A 17,289-nucleotide genomic window follows, 5' to 3' on the forward strand; every position below is an offset into this window, starting at 1 on the left:
CCGCGATGGCAATGCCAATTCCGGCTTCTGGGTGTTAGGGGCGGCTCCGCAGGGGTTTTGGCTTGTTCGGGCTGTTCCGCTGGGAGCGACAGGTATGGTCCCTCGGAAAGCTCGCAGGGTGGGGAGAAAGTAAAGCCTCCGGAGAGGTTTTACTCTGCCCCACGCTGACCTGCAGCGCACCTGTTCCATCCTCTGTGACCCGCGTGTGACGTTCACCTTATCAAGCGGCTTGTCCCCTTCAAGCGCTTTGCAGAGTGAGGAGTTGCTGTTGCACTCGTGCTCGTTTCCCCACGTCTCCTGTCCTCCCTGTCCCTTGCCCACACTTCCTCGTTTTTTACAGTCGTGCCAATAACCGAAAACCAAACGCGCTGTGGGCTCTGCCTCAGCTGTATGGGAAATGGTCAAAGGTCGAGTTTTGTCTTCTGGAAGCAAATGGGATGGGTATTGCTCCTGTACTGTCCTTACAGTGTTAGGGAACTTTGTTTCAGAGAAGAACAAGTTTAAAGGCAAATTTGTACTACATTGTCATGTACCTTGTCTTGACAAATGCAAGAAGGTGAGGGAGACTAAAGCATGAAGTAGCCCAATAATTGCCAGAGAAGATAATGCCTTATAGAATTAAAAAAAAAAATCCAAATTTAAAAAAAAGGGGAAGGACTATCTGTCAGTTTCAGGGGCATCGAACAAAAACAACAGTAACACAGACTAACCTGAAATCTGCAAGTCCCAACAACCACATAATTGTTGCCACCATAAGCAATGAGGGAACTTGAATCTCCTCTGTCAAATGGATTGAATTTTACCACGTGCACATAATCCTCGCAATCCACAGTGTAAGAAGTGTTTCTAGTAGTATCTTGCTTCATTTTCAGTGAACTAAGTCAAGGTATCACGGAAACAATGTCTTCTCCAGGATGAAAATCGACGTTCCTACACAAAAATTTAAAAAAACATAGATGACTCATTGCAATCGGCAACAAAATTGTTTAGAGTTGTCTGTGTTAGTAACTCTTAGAAATATTAAATATCTTTTTTTCCAGGTTTAAAACACTCTCACAGACATTCATCTGACTGTATAGTGAATGCAGAAAGTACTGAAGACACTCTGCAGCTTCTTTTGGAGACAAAGACTGTCATATTTGTGATAGCATTCCTTTATGTTGGAATAATGTACAAGGAAAGTAAGGGCTTTGTGAAGGCGTGACATACTTAAGCGCTTTTAACCCCTTATTTTCATAGTTGCTCTGTCACAGTGAGGCAAGTCTGGTTTAATTGGAAGAGTTTATTCTAGGAGCTTGGTCTTTAAGAAGATACAACAGGATTTGCACAGCTTTTTGGGAGGTGAAGACCTGCATATGCCTCTGGCATAGTTAATTGTTTTTCTCTTGATTATATCTATCTTCCAGTCTGGACAATGATTACTTTTCAGCAAAAAATTTTACACTTAGTCAAGTGTTTCAGAAGACAATGGCCTTTATTTTCCAACTCTGAAAGGACTACTGTATGTGGAGCAGACTGCATGTTGATGGCGTTACAACTGTCCATGGCTGAAGTCAATAAACAGGTTAGTGTTCTTTTCAGTATGTTCTTGGTACTTGGCACACCTCAGACTTGGTTCTCTGGCTGCACTTAGTGCTTAGGCACCAACCTGAAATGACTTTTTGGTCATCTCTTTGCTGTTAGAACAAGGTGCGTCTGAGGGCCAAATGCAGCAAGGCAAGAAAATTAATATGATTAAGTGCACTGTTGAAGCAGGGTTTAGAAAAAGGAAGGATGGAAGTGCTTTATATGTATATTTGAGTTCCAAACTTTAAACACTAGTGTATTTCTACTGACTGTGTCACTTCTGTTTATTTCCATCCAATGTTTCTTTTGTGCTGTAAATTGGTGTGGGAGAACTATGGCATTTGGGGTGCATTTTTTTTTTTTCTGAGTGCTCCAAAAAGACTTCTGAATGACGTGTGAAGAAGATGATTACAAAACTGATTAGGTGTAGTTTGTGTGAGTTGTACTTGCCACAGTCCATTCCTGGCTGCTGCTTTTCCTGACACTGGTCAGGTGAAGACCTATATGTACCTGTAAGTTGTGAGTGCGTACCCAGTGCCAGTCGGAGTTTTATGGCTTTCTTTGTGTGTGTACATGAAGTGTCTGTCAAATGTTGAAAAGGAGGAATAACCCTCAAGTGTCTCTGAAAGACGCCTATGGCTTGTCAGAGGTGTGTGATGTCTGAAACATACCAGAAACAGTTGCAATATATAAACAGGCCTTTGCCTGTGTCTCATCTAAGGAGAACTATTACAATACTTGTTTAAATAGCCTAAAGATACCTTTTTAAGTTCGTTAATCTAATTATTGATGGAAACAATACTGACTGGTTTTGGAAGATTTACTCAAGTGTTGCGTAGTAAGTCAAATGTGTAGTACAAAGCTTTAGTGTAAGAAAACCAAAACAAATGTACTGAATCAACAAACATACCAGAAACAGCAGAACCACATCACAGTGAAATCCCTAAGCCAATAAAAAACCCAAACAAACAGAAAACTTCAGTTTGTGCATCAGAAAAAAAACTGTGTAGTCTAAAATGTGCAGCCTGGGGGTATCTCTTGTCTAAACATTAAGTATAAAACTGGTTAAGTCATCCCCCACAGTTGGAAACGTTACAGTAAGGATACTAGAATGGCAAGATACTACATTGGTACTTCTTGGAATGTAATATATTCCAGCCAGGAGCCTGGTGTCCTCACAATACCTGTGTAGGTTAAAATGAGAACATCAGTATGCACCAAAATTAACTATTGGAAAACTGATAAAAGACATTAATGCAAAACTACATGTGGAGGTGATAGCTGTTTGTCATGTTTGTTGTGATTCTCAAGGGAAAACTGCAAAGAGTTTTCCAAAGCCAGCTCTGGGAACTAAAATGTGTTGTTCTGCTGTATGCCAAAACTTACAGACATGAAAAGGTTATGGTTCATTGCTCCCTGTTTTCCTTACAATAGGTTTTTTCTTCCACTAGAGGTAATTAGTTTATTTTACTTTATCTTTTTTTTTTCCCTCTTCCAGATAATATTCCTCTCTTCCATAAATATCTTTTCTTTTAGAGATGGTCTGACAAAAATTATAGCAGTTATTTTCAACTAATTTAATTTTGAAATGTTTAGCTTCTCCTTCAGATCTGAAGAAAGAACAAGTTTTCAAAAACCTGATTTGTTTTTTCTAGTTGGTCTAATAAGACAAACCTTGGCTTGCATATGTGGATTAAAATTATTTTAGCATCTGCATGTGCTGCCTCTGAAGCACAATTTCTTTAGATGGTATCCATTTTGAAGTTCAGTCTTAAAGCAAAATCTGTCTGGTTTATTTTGTTCAGCACTGAAACTTCAAACTAAGATGCAGGGTATTACAGTTGTAGGCATGTCCCTTGTTAGGTATCTCTTTTAAATACAATAATTTTGAATTGTTAGCATGTAGAATAAAGATATTTATCAAAATATCTATTTTGATAAAGTCAATTACTGCAATAAAAATAATTTCATTAACAGGCTATTGAGTGGCTATATTGGGAAAAAGCCAACACATCCAACCTATCACAAACAACCAAAATACACTTCTCTTCCTTTAGGAGCTTGGACAGTTTTAATGGATTTGGTGTTTTAACTGGTACCTGTATCCAAAGTGGAAATGAAAAATAACAAAGCTTTTAGGAGAACTCTAGGAAAGTTTAAAAGCTTCATAATCTATTAATCTTAAATTTCACCAGAATAAGGGTAGCAAAAAGTGTGATAAACCCTGATCCAACAGCAGGGATGAAAGAAAAGAAAAACAAACCTATGCTCTGAATTCCTCTGAAAATACTTTGGGTTTTAGCCATGTGGCATAAAACCAAGTGGCATAAAGTCTGTGATTGAAGCAAATACCTTTCACCTAGTTGATTAGTATAGATCTAAAATCTAGGAATATTTTCAAGGAGATCCTTCCTCAAGGTATGAAATAGTAAGAACAGTTTTCAAGATGAAGTTCAGCTGAGGGTAATTGCTTTAAGTTGACTGTTTATACCTGTGGATCATCAGGGGTAGAAGATGAGTTATTTGGTCAAATAATCACCTGTCATTTTCAGACTATGGCTGTTTTAGCCAGTGGGATGGGAAACTGAAGTGTATAAACCAATTATTTTCCAGAATCTGCGAGTTTAAGTTGCCGGACTTAAATGTGTTGGAAATCTCTTCTAGAATGAGAACTTTGATACTGGAAGAGAAACTGCTTATTTGTTGATTTTAGAAATTATCTTCCCTTTAGAAATTTGTGTCTGTATATTTCTGATTTTATATAGAAGCAGTTTTGGTGTATGGTTTATTTCTGTTCTGTGCTTCCATGAGTGCATTTTGTATGCTGACTGGAGAATATTATGTTCTGTTTAGTATCTTTATTTCTTGAAATGATTTCCCAAATTGTCCTGTTTCCATGTTGGCAAATGAAGAAAAATGTGGAGCTTTACAGTGTTACTCCCTTAAACTGTTCTGTCTCCCTTTTGGTAATGAGATACTCCTAACTTTGTAGCAATTTTATGTGATGTGCTGCTTGTAACATGTTGTAATGATGCTATTAAGAGAGATTGTCTTGGCTGTTCTTTAGCATGATTAATTTTTCACAGAATCACAGAAGGGTTGGAGGGGAACTCGAGGTCATCTTATCCAGCCTCCCTCAAACAGAGCACCTGTCCAGTTGTCTTTCAAATTGTTTCTGAGGATGGAGACTCCATAACCTCCCTGAACAGCCTGTGCCAGTACTCAGGCATCCTCAGAGTAAAAAGGTGTTTCCTGATGTTCAGAGGGAACCTTCTGTGTGTGTTTCAGTTTGTGCCCATTGCCTCTGCTCCTACCACTGGGCATCTTAGGAAAGCTCCTGGCTCCATCCTCTTTGCATCCTCCCTTCAGATATTTGTATGCATTGAGGAGATATTCCCTGTGCATTCTTTTCTCCAGACTAAACAGCTGTGGATATTCTCAGTTCAGTCAGAGAGAAAAAGAGAGGGTTTTCTAACCAGGCAAGAACCTGGGAGACAGTTGGGAAAGAATGTAAATAATACTTTATCTCTCTTGTTGTTCACATTGTTTATAGATATGTTCTGCCACTGTGCGTCATTCAGAGTGCACCAATGGTGTGAGATGTTTTTACTCTAAGACCAATGAAATTAGTCTTTACAATGTTCCCTATAGATAGAGTGGTGCATTTGAAATAAATCGGAGTTCATTCTCTTTGCCTTTGACTTGGAGTCTTCTTGTTACCGTCCTGCTCTACGGCGACAAACAGCCACAGCTTTCTCAGCCTTTCCTCATATGTGAGGTGCTCCTGTCCCTTAATGATGTCTGTGGGTGATACGTGACCTTTGTTGCACTCTTCTCCAGTGTGTCTCTGTGTCTCCCTTGTACTGAGGAGCCCAGAACTGGATACAGTACTTAAATGTGGTCTCACCAATGCTGAGGAGCCTTCTCTACAAGGGACAGGCTTTCCTTTAGAAAAAGATTTTGGAGTAATAAATATTTCCCTGGATATTTTTTTAAAGAAAAGTATATATTGAGGCTGTTCTACTGTCTTTCCCATACCCTGTGTAATCAAATCGTAACTGTAAGTTAGTTTCCTGTGTTTGTTTTGCTTAACAACTGAGGTTGTTTTAACAGTGTTAAAACTCTTGCCAATTAAGTCTTGATGCATCTTTCCTAGCTTATCAATAGGACTTTCTTCTCCCTTCCACCCCTCTCTCCATAGTATTACAGGTGTCTGTTTTGAGAGGTAGAAGAGGAAGCAAGGATGTGTGGTATTTTTTATAGCTTCTTTTGTTTCTAACCAGGAGGGCTCTAAACTTTCAGTCTTTTGTTTTTATTACCACTATAATTGATAGGTTTGGCTTTAGAAAGTACTGGTTTGTTGTTTGGGGAAGTACAGTTCTTGCTTTGCCTATTCTGTGGTTCTGCTGTTGCAGCTACTGTTCTACTGTCCCCTATGTACAACAGCTCTCTACTAATCCTTAAGCAGAGCATCTACTCTCTTGGGCCCTGGTACTTTGTCCCTCAACGTTCTCCTTCACCCACAAAAAAAAAAAATGTTCAGTGCCCATGCCATTGTCATTTTATTTATTATTATTTTATAATATTGTACTTTCTCTGAGCTTGGGCTTTCAGCCTGCAACTTCACTGCTTCTGTGTTTTGCAACCTCACAGCTCTCCAATGTCCATGTGCTTGTACTCACATGAACCAGTTTCTCAGCCTGTGCACAGCACTGTCACCGTGATAGGAAACTTACTAAAAATTCTGCTTTTTCCTACCCTGATGTGCTTTTTGTACCACAGTTCGGGAGCTCCTCTGTTGTGTGAAGAGTGTAGGGAAGCAATGAAGGCTGAGCAGGGCTAGAGGTGGCAAGAGTGCAGAATTGCCCAACTCAAGGACAAAAACAGAAAACAATGCTGCAGTCTAGGAGTATGCCTGGAAAGAATAGACCCAACACAGAGGTGGTGCTTAAGCACAGCAGTCTTTTGCACACATACTCCTAAAAGGATTGATGAGCCTTTGTTTGGGGAAGGTGGAAGCAAACATTTTGATGAAAGGCACAACTTTCTGGTTTTTAAAACAATTTGCTGTCAAAATAGAAATTGATTTGCTGTATACTTAGCACTAGAAAAGTTACAATACCTACAAAACAGTAAAAGATGATGTCTTTAAGCATGAAATGTTGCTACTGGATTTCATACATTCTAAAACCAGAGTCCCCAGGTAACTTAATATGCTGTATTACCAGGAAGTGAAGATGCTTTGTAATACCTTATTGGTTCTATTCCTATGAAATGAAATACTTGTTCTGCCTATAATAGAATGAAGGCATGGGACTTTTTGAACTTCCTTAAGCTATTAGCCAGTTGACAAATGCTTACTGCAAACCACCACAGTATTTTTAAAATTAATTTCAAAACCAGAGACTTGACAAACTGACTGTGCAAGTAATGGAGTACGCCATCACAGTGAATGTCTGATCACAAAGGTTAATATCTGGAATGCAGTATTTGGATTTAAAATATTTTTGCAGCACTAACATAAACTTTGCTAATCTCTGCAGGCCCTTGATCTGGTGAGGAAATGTTTTGATTTATAAGATATCTTATGAAGTTATACTTTAACTTGGTACTCCTGAAGGATTTTGATTCAAAATAAAGTGAGAAAATAACATTTTATTCCCGTCTACTGCTGCTTTGATCTGTTTAAATTCGGTTATAATATGATAATGTGTTTAATTTTTTGAGGGGCTGAAATGAAAATCAGGTGCTTTTCAGAAAACACGCATGCAGTTTTAACATTCTGGTGATATGTGGAATAATATGTGAGTTCATGATTTATCATAACCCATGCACAAAGTAGAAGGCAGAAAAGTGCTCTGAAGCTAATATGTGTGAGTGTTCTTTAATTTTCACTCCTTGTTCTTCACCTAGACAATACCAAAATAGTAGACTTTCAGGATTTTGGAGTTGTGTATTTAATGAGGTCTAGTGTACTAAATATGTTAGAACACAAAGGATGGATCATTTGGGCTGGAACAATGTAAATTATTAGAATTTCTCATGTTTTCTTATTTCATGTGTTCTATTGCTAATGGTGTTTATAAATAATTAATTTGCTTAATGTGGAAATGTTATGAAATAGAATTAAACCTTTGCTATAGACAGGAGCCATCTGCCCTTATGGACAGTGCAAAGCAAGGCTTGTTACTTGGTCAGAGTGCATTTATCTCACGTTACATGGTGAAAACCACCTTTTTTTGCTGCCACAGCTTGGGGGGTGCTTTAGATACCAGTAGTGTGGACAAAAGTTTACCATCAGGAGCTGGGAACTGGTACTCAGTTTAAAGAGCAGTATGTGGACAAAAATGAGGAGGACAAGTTGTGAAAGAGAAGATGCTAAGAGCAAGTGGTTGGAGGAGAAGGCAGAGGGCACGTGGAACAAAATATGATCATTTTCACCAGGAGAATATAGTCTACAGTGTATAGTTTATGTTAATTATAGTAGTTACAGAGGGATGTGCATGGCTTTAATGTATTTATTAGAACTGTGTAGCAACACTGTCAATGTTATGATAAAGTATAACTGTATTAACACAAGGAAGAAAAGCTCCTTTTTTTAGCTGATGTGTGCTTTTCCAGTTTACTGCTTGAAACAAAGTAAGAGAGCCATATTTACTGCCTTTGGGATGTAAATGCCTGCCATGCTGAAAACTATTTCTGCAAATAAAGAACTTTATGCAAGAAGTAGTCCTGCAACATTCGCTGTATTTTCTCATGAGTGAACTTTAATATACATGCCTGGTATTTTAAAGATCAGGAACAAATACTGACAGAATATAACAAAACTCAACTATAATTGCAAAGCTATAAGTAAGACTTTGTTTCTGATCAATTTAAATTATAATAGATTTAAAAATATATATTTGTTTATATATTTGCAATTTCTTTTAAATTTATTTTCAAAACCATGCTGAATATGAAACATATTTTGGTTTTTTTTCATTCTGTTAGCACCATGGAGACTTCACAGTATCACTCAGTGATGTGTTGGAAACATGGAACTATTTGTTACATGACAAACTGGGATTGTATGAAAACATGAAAGAACCTGAAAATTATGCTGATGTGAAAAAAGCCTATCATGCCTTTTTAGCAAGAAGCAATATGTTAGATTTAATAGACATATATCAGAAGTGCTCTGGTCTTGGACTTTTAGCTGAAGATGAAAGCATATCCCCTGTAAGTATTATGTTTGTTTGACCTCTTACATTGTTTTAACATATTTTTGGTTCCATTCATGGATTTATGACCCTTCTAAGTATACACAGGAGCTCTGGGTTATTCACAACTTTGGGGAAGTCCTTGAGTTTAAATTACTAAATTTTGTAAAGAGATTTTAAATTCACTCAAAAATTATTTCTCTGTTGTCCTGCTGGATAGTGAGGTCCCACAATTCTTCTATGAATAAATGACTCCTTGCCATAAATTGGAATGAGAGATAAACTGCAGAGATTTGATAAAACTGGAGCAAAGCTTAGTAATTAACATGTCATGGAGTTTTGGTTGTATGTTGATGTGCAGCCAGTATATTTTGAATGATTACCATTTTGAAAACACCATGCTCTTTAAACAAAACTTCTGTATAATGTATGTTTTTGCATGTTAGGTTTCATTTTTCAGAAGTTCCAGTTCAGCCACAGCTCTGTTAAAGTTTATTGCAGGTCTCTTGTTTGTTTTTTTTTTTCCTCTTGCTTTTTTTCTTGTTTTTCTGTGTTTTTCTTTTCCTCCTGCTTTTCGTGGGGAAGATAGAGAACTTAGGTGGGTTAATGAGCTCTTCCTGAACTTGGCATAACATGTTAAATGTTCTCCAAAATGTAAGCAGTGGTTTTTAGTGCCAATGTATAACATAACTGTTTGAGATAATTTCTAAGTTAATTTTAATCTTGCACTTCATTTCTTTACTAGAACGGTTGTACTTATAAAGACTAAAACTAAAAGTAGGTTGTAAGGGCTGTGCTAACCTCAAACACTAGCAAAGTGACAGAGAGATAGGTTTACACCAGGTTTTAAACCCACTTTTGCTTTCTAGTCATCTTCATATTTAAGTTTATTATGATCTTTTTATTAAAGGTTCAACTGTTGGAATTTATTTCTGGTGTAATGAATGCACAAGAAAATAATGGTTCTCTTCTTTCTACTCCTACACAAATCAGCAGACAGAGTCAGGAGAATATTAAGGTAAAAATTATTTTTGTCGCTTGTAGTGTTCTGTGTCTATTGAAAAGATGAAATATAACAGTTTTATTTTCCAGTGATTGTTATTCAGATGTGGCTGGGTTAAAAAAAACAAAACACCTGCATATCCAAACTCTGTATCACTCGAGTGTAATGTAGGGGTGTATGGGGCTGTGTGCTGAACTTTATATTCTGGAGGACAGTCCAGAATGGCAGGCACTTAATGTAGAACAAATTTTTCTACAAATACACCATCACTCTAACATTGTTTTGACTGTGCATTAAATAAATGAAGTAATCTCCTTTGTTTTCATTTTATTAGCCTGTAGTCCCTTACATATGGAAGAAATCTGAATAGCCACTGTGGTGGTAGCTGTAGCAAAGCAAACAAGGTTTGGCTGTCCCAATAGAGGACTTGAGGACTCTCTCCCTTTACCCTTTCAACCACCAAAATAAGGATCTCTGGGTACTTTCTAGCAGTGCTTGAAATGCTGGAGCTTTAGTCATTTCCAAACTTGCTTTTGTCATAATAAGTGTCAGTTTCAAATCAGTCTTTGGATGTAACTCAAAATATTTCTGGACAAGAAATTATTTTCTGAACTGAGGTTGTCCCCTAAACAGCACTTCTACCACTCCCACAATGGCTTTCTTGCTGCTTTGACTTGTACAATAAAAATATTCTTTGTTCTTTTTTCCTCCTCTGAGGACTGTCTTTGCTCTTTTTTCCTCCTCTGAGGACTGTACAAACATGTACATGTTTGATTTTGTAACAAAATTTTGTAGTATATGTACTGTGGAATGAGAAGATATTCCATGGCAGGTATAAATGTTCTTGTTATATGTTCTTCTGTTAATGGCCTCTTTCGTTGATTATTTTTTTTTTCTTTGCTTGCAACAAAACTGCAAATTCTTCTGTTCTGGGGCTGTTGTTCTCACAGGGTCTAGAACAGTGCTGCAATATTAGCAATTACAACGTTCTATATTGGTTATGTGGGTGGGGCTGGGTCACAATTTATGTCCAAACTCAGGCAATGGAGTTCCTTTGATTGAAATCCCCTGGAAGCCAAAAGAAAAAATTACTGAATCTCTGGCAGAGTTGGCAAATAGTTTAAAATCTTAGTATTTTTGAAGTTAATGGCAAATTCTTACAAGTTTTAATGATGCTAGTATTTGCTTTGAGATAGAAAAGGGATGTCTGCAGGGAGATTTCTAAACAGAAATTTATAACCAGTTTTAATAACCCTCAAACACCTTGTGAATATTCAAGTACCATATATGCAATTCTAACTTATTTATAATGTTTGTTTTCATCAAGACTTCCAGAATCCTCATGCATAAAGTAGCATTTTGAAATGATGGAAGGAGAATTCTTACTCTTCCAAAAACTACAGGTCTAATTAACTTTAAAATAAAATGGAACATAATTTATAGCAGTGGGATTGACCCATTTGTGTGATGCTTTCTCATGCAGGTGACAATCCAGGCAAAGAAGTTTGTTTGTTCATATTTAAGCCTTTTGGTGAATTCTAAGGATGATCTGGCATTGGCTCATATTCTGAATGTTCCTGACAGAGGACTTGGTAGAGAAGCCTTCACTAACTTGAAACATGCCTCACAGGAGAAAAAAATGTCCATTTTTCTGGTATGTGTGTCAAATGAATCTTCCTGGAAGTCAGGGCCAATAAAGTAGATCTCTAAACAGAGAATGTGGCTTTATGTGCAACACTGATGTTTGCAAGCAGTGTCAAATACCACCATGAAAATGGTTTTAAAGCTAAAAAGACAATAGATTCTGTGGGGAGAAATGGTTGCTTGTTTGGTCGTGGGATCTCAAGGTGGACAGAAAAATAGTTTCTGTGTGTATCTAAAGAGTTCCAAAATGGGATCTTGGAGTAGTTGTTGCCAGCACAGAGCCATCTCAAAAATAGTTGAAATTAGGTAAATAAGAATTCTTTCTCCAAAGAACCACTGTAGACCCTCATACTTAAAATAGTAGTTAAATTTTGCATGCAGTGTTACCTCAGTGCAGACAGCAGCAGTCTGAGTTAAAAACAGTATGGGTATGTAGTCACTGAAGCAGCTGCTTTCTCAAACTTTTATGGCTGAATAAATATGGAAAAGCTGTGAAATCCTGGTTCCAGGTTTAATTATTTTAGCTCCTAATGCTCCTAATTTAATGTTGTATAAAAAACTGTATGTGTTTGAACTGGATTTACCATGTCTTCTTCACAGTTATCAGAGGGGAAACTTCTCTACTGTGTGAAGAAGTCCTCTTTTCTGGCATCTGTGTCTTGTAGAAATTCTGAAAATAAGAGTACTTTCCGTTGAGAGGGCAAAGTCCTATGAATTGTGTACTTGAGCCACAGGAAATCTTTAGCACAAAGACAAGAATACTAGCAGGTTTACTTTCTGTGCTGGAATAATTCCAGTTTTTCTCTTTCCAGCCCTAAGAGCTTTATGATTTAGCTCTGTATTCTGAAATTAAAAGTTGTGTGTAGAATTAACATTACTGCATCTGTGTCAAATGCATTGGATTGTTATCCTTACTTTCACCTTCCTGGACGACTGCTAGGGTTTTTGTTCTTACTGTTGCCTTAAAATTTTGGGGGTTGTACTCTAAGGTATGCTTTTGGCACGTCTTTTATTGTCTTACAGCATATAAGAATATATGGACACTTTCAGGGTGACAGAAGCCTTAGCTGTCATTATTTTTGATAAGATTTGAATATACATTATTTGCATCTCTAAAAATTGTTCTAAGCTGAAGTAAGCTTTTACATGCTCATGTTAAAATTGTCATTGGGTTATAGAGAGCACTCGGAATATAAGAGTAGTTTTTGTGAGGCCAGCGGGAGCATTTAAACAGCCACAACAACAAAAGAGTTTTGTACAATGTTTTAATGAGTTTTTTGTCCTAAGCTTTCAAAAGGCTGATGTAAACATCAAATTAGCTGGGTTATTTTTACTTGTGTTTTGTTTTTTTAATACTATTGTACTATTTAAGTATTGATCTTGCAAATATTTATGGTGAGATGTACAAAGCTTGCAATTAAGAGCCATTATTTGATTTCAGGGAAGTGATTTCTGCTATCAGCCAGCTGTTACACAATTTGCAGACCTGTAGGAAAGGCTCACTTCAACATATGTGCAGTCCATGTCTGTCTACAGTTTGATATTTCTGCCTATTTCTCCTAATAGATGGCAACGTCTTTTATCCGGACCATAGAACTTGGAGGAAGAGACTCTGCATCTTCTGTGTATGATCCTTTAAGAGCCCATGTGAAAGGGCTTTCCAACTTTGTTAATTTTATTGACAAGCTGCAAGAAATTGTTGGTGAAATCTTAAATACAAGGTAATAGATTTTTGTCTTGGTGGGCCCCTCCTTTTCTTGTCCTTGGAACAAAAAGAAAATCAAATAATGTACTTACTAAAGAATTCAGAGAAAATGTTTAAAAATTTAACTTTATTTGAAAATATAATTGAAAAACAAATGGGGTAAACTTATGAATTTTTGAGGGGTTTTTTTTGTATTGAATTTTTATCAAATCTACACAATTATGGTGGTTTTGGTATGGCTCTAGTTGTAAATGAAGTTACAAAGATTTCCAACTTGTGAGTCTGGTAAATACATAAACTGTTATGTGCTTCACTTCTTGCTAGTTAATTCCTTCCTTTTGGTCATTTCATTCTGTTTAACCTTCTGTAAAGGAGTCTTTATTGCTGCTAACAAATGACAGTGTTGGTTATTTAGCCTTTTCTTTCTTTCATTTTAGCTATATAAATGAAGTATAAGAATTATTTCTTAGGGAGGCTCTGGTGGAGTTGCTGATTTTGATTGTGTTTGAAGAACTGAAGTTAGTCCTTTGAACAGGCTTATAAATATGTGATTAATTAGAGAAGTGTAAATGTAACACAGGGGTTTGAATTGGTAAGTAGTGCTGGCATTAATACAGACAGAAGAGCTATTTTCTTAAGCTTCATAGAAATTAATAATTTTGTCATTTATAATCAGTAATTTTTCAATACCAAACTTTGGCAAAACAGCTATAATAGTTCTGTCCTTGATACTAAAGAATCTATTTTTTTTTTTGCTTGAATTGAGTCTAATTCTCACAGTGGAAAACAAAATGTTATAAGTAAGCATTATTGAAGTTAATGTTCAATTTCCATTGAAGCTGGAAGTGGGAAGTATTTCTGAAGTTGTTTTGAAGTTTTGTCTTACTTTTTTATTCTGCTTTTTGTTCTTTCATTTCAACATCCTGGATGCCAGAGACATACTGTCTGTGCTGGTGATTAAAGAAAACTATTTGCTCAACATATAGTATATGCTATTTTTCCTTTCCTTAAATCATATCTGGCACTATATATTGATAAAAAATGAGAAATGGAAAAATACTTATATGCGTGAATTTTTTAGGATGAAAGGACTTTCTCAGGTGAATACATTTCAGAAAAATGTAACATAAAATGGTGTATCTTGTTAATTATTCCTCTGTTTAAAAGAGAATGTTTAAATGTGAGAAAAATCAGAGTGGGATAGTTGCTGGGAGTTATCAGTTTCTCACTGGGTGAATTCTCTATAGTTTGGAAATGCTTTTTAGCATTCAGATATTTGTTGTGTAGCTTTCCCTGCTGCACTTGCTGCTTTGGGGTATAAATCTTGTTAATGTCAGATTCTGTGCATTAAGTTGGCTGTACACATGTAGGTATTGCTGTTTGTCTTGCTGACCAGGAGTGGAAGGTGGCTGTACTGTGCTGTTTGTAGTTCCTCTCGTACTCCACATGCCCTTTATACCCTCACAGTATAAAATATGTTTTTCATCTGTGTATCCATAGATGTTTTCAAGTGTTTGGTATGTCACATGGATGAGGACTGTCTGTGTGTCCTGACTGTCATGTGGCAGTTGTTGGGAGCTCCAGAGGATACAGTTCTATGCAAAAAATTTTCTCTAGTTCGGTTACTGCTGCAAAGTAAAGACCAGAGGGGGACAAAGGAAGCAATGCAGCAGAATCCTGAGTTACTTCATCTGTGCAAGCCTGCTGAGAAATCCAAGAGCAAACTAGACAACCTGTCAGCAGCATTGCTCTTTCTCTGATGTAGAGATTAGCCAACCTGCATTAACCAGGTCTCTGTATTGGCTATGCCACAAGAAAAATGCTGTATTTTTAACTTAATGGTTAGAAATCTTTTTTTTCAGTTTAATTTTGTTATTGTGGACATCTTAGGAAACCTGTAACTGCACAAAATACAAAGTAGCCATATAAATGGTGGGTCACTGTGAGACACATACTGGAAAGAGGCTTTCTTCATCTGCCTGGTTCCTTTGCTTTGGGAATCTAGAAACCAAATTGAAGATCTTGGACAGTGGTAGGAAGTGCTTAAGAATATTTTGTGCTTAGTAGGAGATACTGTGTAACCAAGTATCTGCTAACCTATGGAGAATATCAAAAATGTATTTCTCATCTCCCCATCATTCAGCTAAGAAAGTGAACAGTAGACTAGATGAACAAAAGGGAATCTGTCAAACAGAGTGGAAGTTCAATGAAACTATGATGGTTTGGTTCAAATCTCGCACTCCTGGTAGCAGGAGAAATGGAAAGACAAAATGAAATTTGGTAGTTTCAAGGTGTATTCACTGAAGACTGAACATTCCTACAAATCTCTGGCGTGTTGAAATTGTTTGCCTCTCCTCATTATCCAGAAGTCTGATATTAGAAGATGTCACTATCTTTCAAGAATTAGTAGCTTGAATATTTGTTAACATTTGGGGGTGCTGTAAAACTTGTAATGCTAAAACCATTTATTGATTTATACATATAAGAATTGGACAATGTTAATACAGTAAATGTAGAACTTGGATGTTCTACTTTTTTTACACCTGTTTCTTGACAAGGGGCATATCAATGTTATATTTGTCAGATAAATGGATGATTATTATACACCTTAAGATCTGAAATCTCTTTCCTGCTGGCATAAATGGAAAGCTGCAGTTCTAATCTGTCATTCTGGAAACCCTTTTCTTTTAGGCCGGAAGAACTCTTGAAATGGCTTTTCCCAAGTTTGTTAAAAAAGTGTGACTTAAAGCAGAAGGACACAAGGTCATTCATCATGTTGGTTACTGTGCTTGATGGCTAGTATGGGGGGGTGTGGGTGCATATACATGCACTTTAAAAATCCCCACTCACTTTGTAGAGAAGCAAAGTTGGGAGGTTGGCAGCGTGTTTTCCCCTCAGTTGGGCGCTGCCCTCGGCGCAGGCAGCGGCCGCTGGGTGTCACCATCGCCCAGCTCACACCGGAGCCGGGTCGCGCTCGCCGCGTCCCGCTCGCCCCACCCGAGCGAGCGCGGCGCTCCGGAGCGGCTCCGCATCGCGGGCCCCTGCAGCCTCCGCAGCCCGCTGGAGCATCACACAGCTCGCCTCCCCATGTGGGTTTGTGCTCTCTGCTTCCCCCAGACAGGGAAAATGCTGGTTCTTATGTGCTTTTTTTGGGAAGTCGTGATTGCATCTCGAGACGTGGTAGTATTTGGGGAGAGGAAGCACATTGGACTCTATCTAGGCTTGTGCTGAATGTTTGAGTTAATTGGACAGTGTTCACACAGCCCTGGAGGTTTGTGGTCTAAAGTTGCTGGAAAATTGTGCAAGCATATGCAAAACATTGTATATAGGATTGCTTAAATTTAGGATTATAGAATAATTCAAGTTGGAAGGATCATCAGAAAGTTTTTGGTCCAACATCCCGCTCAAAGCAGGGTCAATTATGGAGTCAGCTCAGGTTAATCAGGGCTTTATCCAGACAAGTTTTTTACAGTCTCCATCCTTGGAGGTTTTTAATCTCCCTCTTGGCAGCCTATTGCAACTGCTTTTGTCCTCATGGTGAAAAGTTGTGGGTTTGTTTTTTTTTTTCTTGTATTGAGTTGGGACCTGTCTTGTTTCAGTTTATGCCTATTGTCCTTTTTCACTGTCAACATGAGTCTGGCTCCATCTTCTTGGTTGCCACCCTGTAGGTATTGGAAAGCTGCTAGTAAATCCCCATGAAGCCTTCTCCTCTGCAGCCTGAACAAGCTGTTCCCATAGCTGCTTGTCACAGGGCATGTGTGCCTGACCAGCTTGGCAGCCCTCTACTGAACTTGCTCCAGTTTATCAGTGTCTTTCCTGGACTGGGGGCCCAAAACTGGACACAGTATTCTAAATTTGGTCCAACGAGTGCTGATTAGAGAGGGATAATCACATTCCTCAGACTACTGGCTACGCTACTGTTGCTGCAGCCAAGGATACTGTAGGCCTTCTTTGCTGCCAAGGCATGCTCCTGGCTTGCAGCTTGCTTGCTGAACATGCACCAAGGTTTTTTTACATAGAGCTGCTCCCCAGCCTGTGTCATTGCAAGGGGTTTTCCTTTCCAAGACTTTGCATGTCTTGTTGAATTTCATATGGTTCCTGTCAGCCCATTCCTCTTGTCTGTTTAGGTATCTTTGCGTGGCAGCTCTGCCCTCGAGAGTATTGACTGC

General features: G+C 37.8%; 1 protein-coding gene across 7 annotated transcripts in view; it reads left to right on the top strand.

Annotated features, from left to right (window-relative positions):
- Window positions 1–17: 17 nt before the first annotated feature.
- The window catches only part of PARPBP (PARP1 binding protein), a 49,248-nt gene continuing 31,976 nt past the window's right edge, over window positions 18–17,289 (top strand). For 4 of the 7 annotated variants that reach the window (XM_068190971.1, XM_068190969.1, XM_068190972.1 and 1 more), the window contains exons 1-6: window positions 18–92; window positions 1,041–1,564; window positions 8,560–8,787; window positions 9,679–9,786; window positions 11,255–11,425; window positions 12,982–13,136. In XM_068190971.1, coding sequence (XP_068047072.1) covers window positions 1,415–1,564; window positions 8,560–8,787; window positions 9,679–9,786; window positions 11,255–11,425; window positions 12,982–13,136 — 812 coding nt within the window. In that variant the 5' untranslated portion in view covers window positions 18–92; window positions 1,041–1,414. Of the gene's footprint in view, window positions 93–375; window positions 557–1,040; window positions 1,565–8,559; window positions 8,788–9,678; window positions 9,787–11,254; window positions 11,426–12,981; window positions 13,137–14,620; window positions 15,064–17,289 lie in introns of those variants that run through there. The other 3 variants (XM_068190976.1, XM_068190970.1, XM_068190974.1) reach the window with 3 other exon arrangements.

Source organism: Anomalospiza imberbis, chromosome 5 (assembly GCF_031753505.1).
Source record: "Anomalospiza imberbis isolate Cuckoo-Finch-1a 21T00152 chromosome 5, ASM3175350v1, whole genome shotgun sequence".
Taxonomy (NCBI): domain Eukaryota; kingdom Metazoa; phylum Chordata; class Aves; order Passeriformes; family Viduidae; genus Anomalospiza; species Anomalospiza imberbis.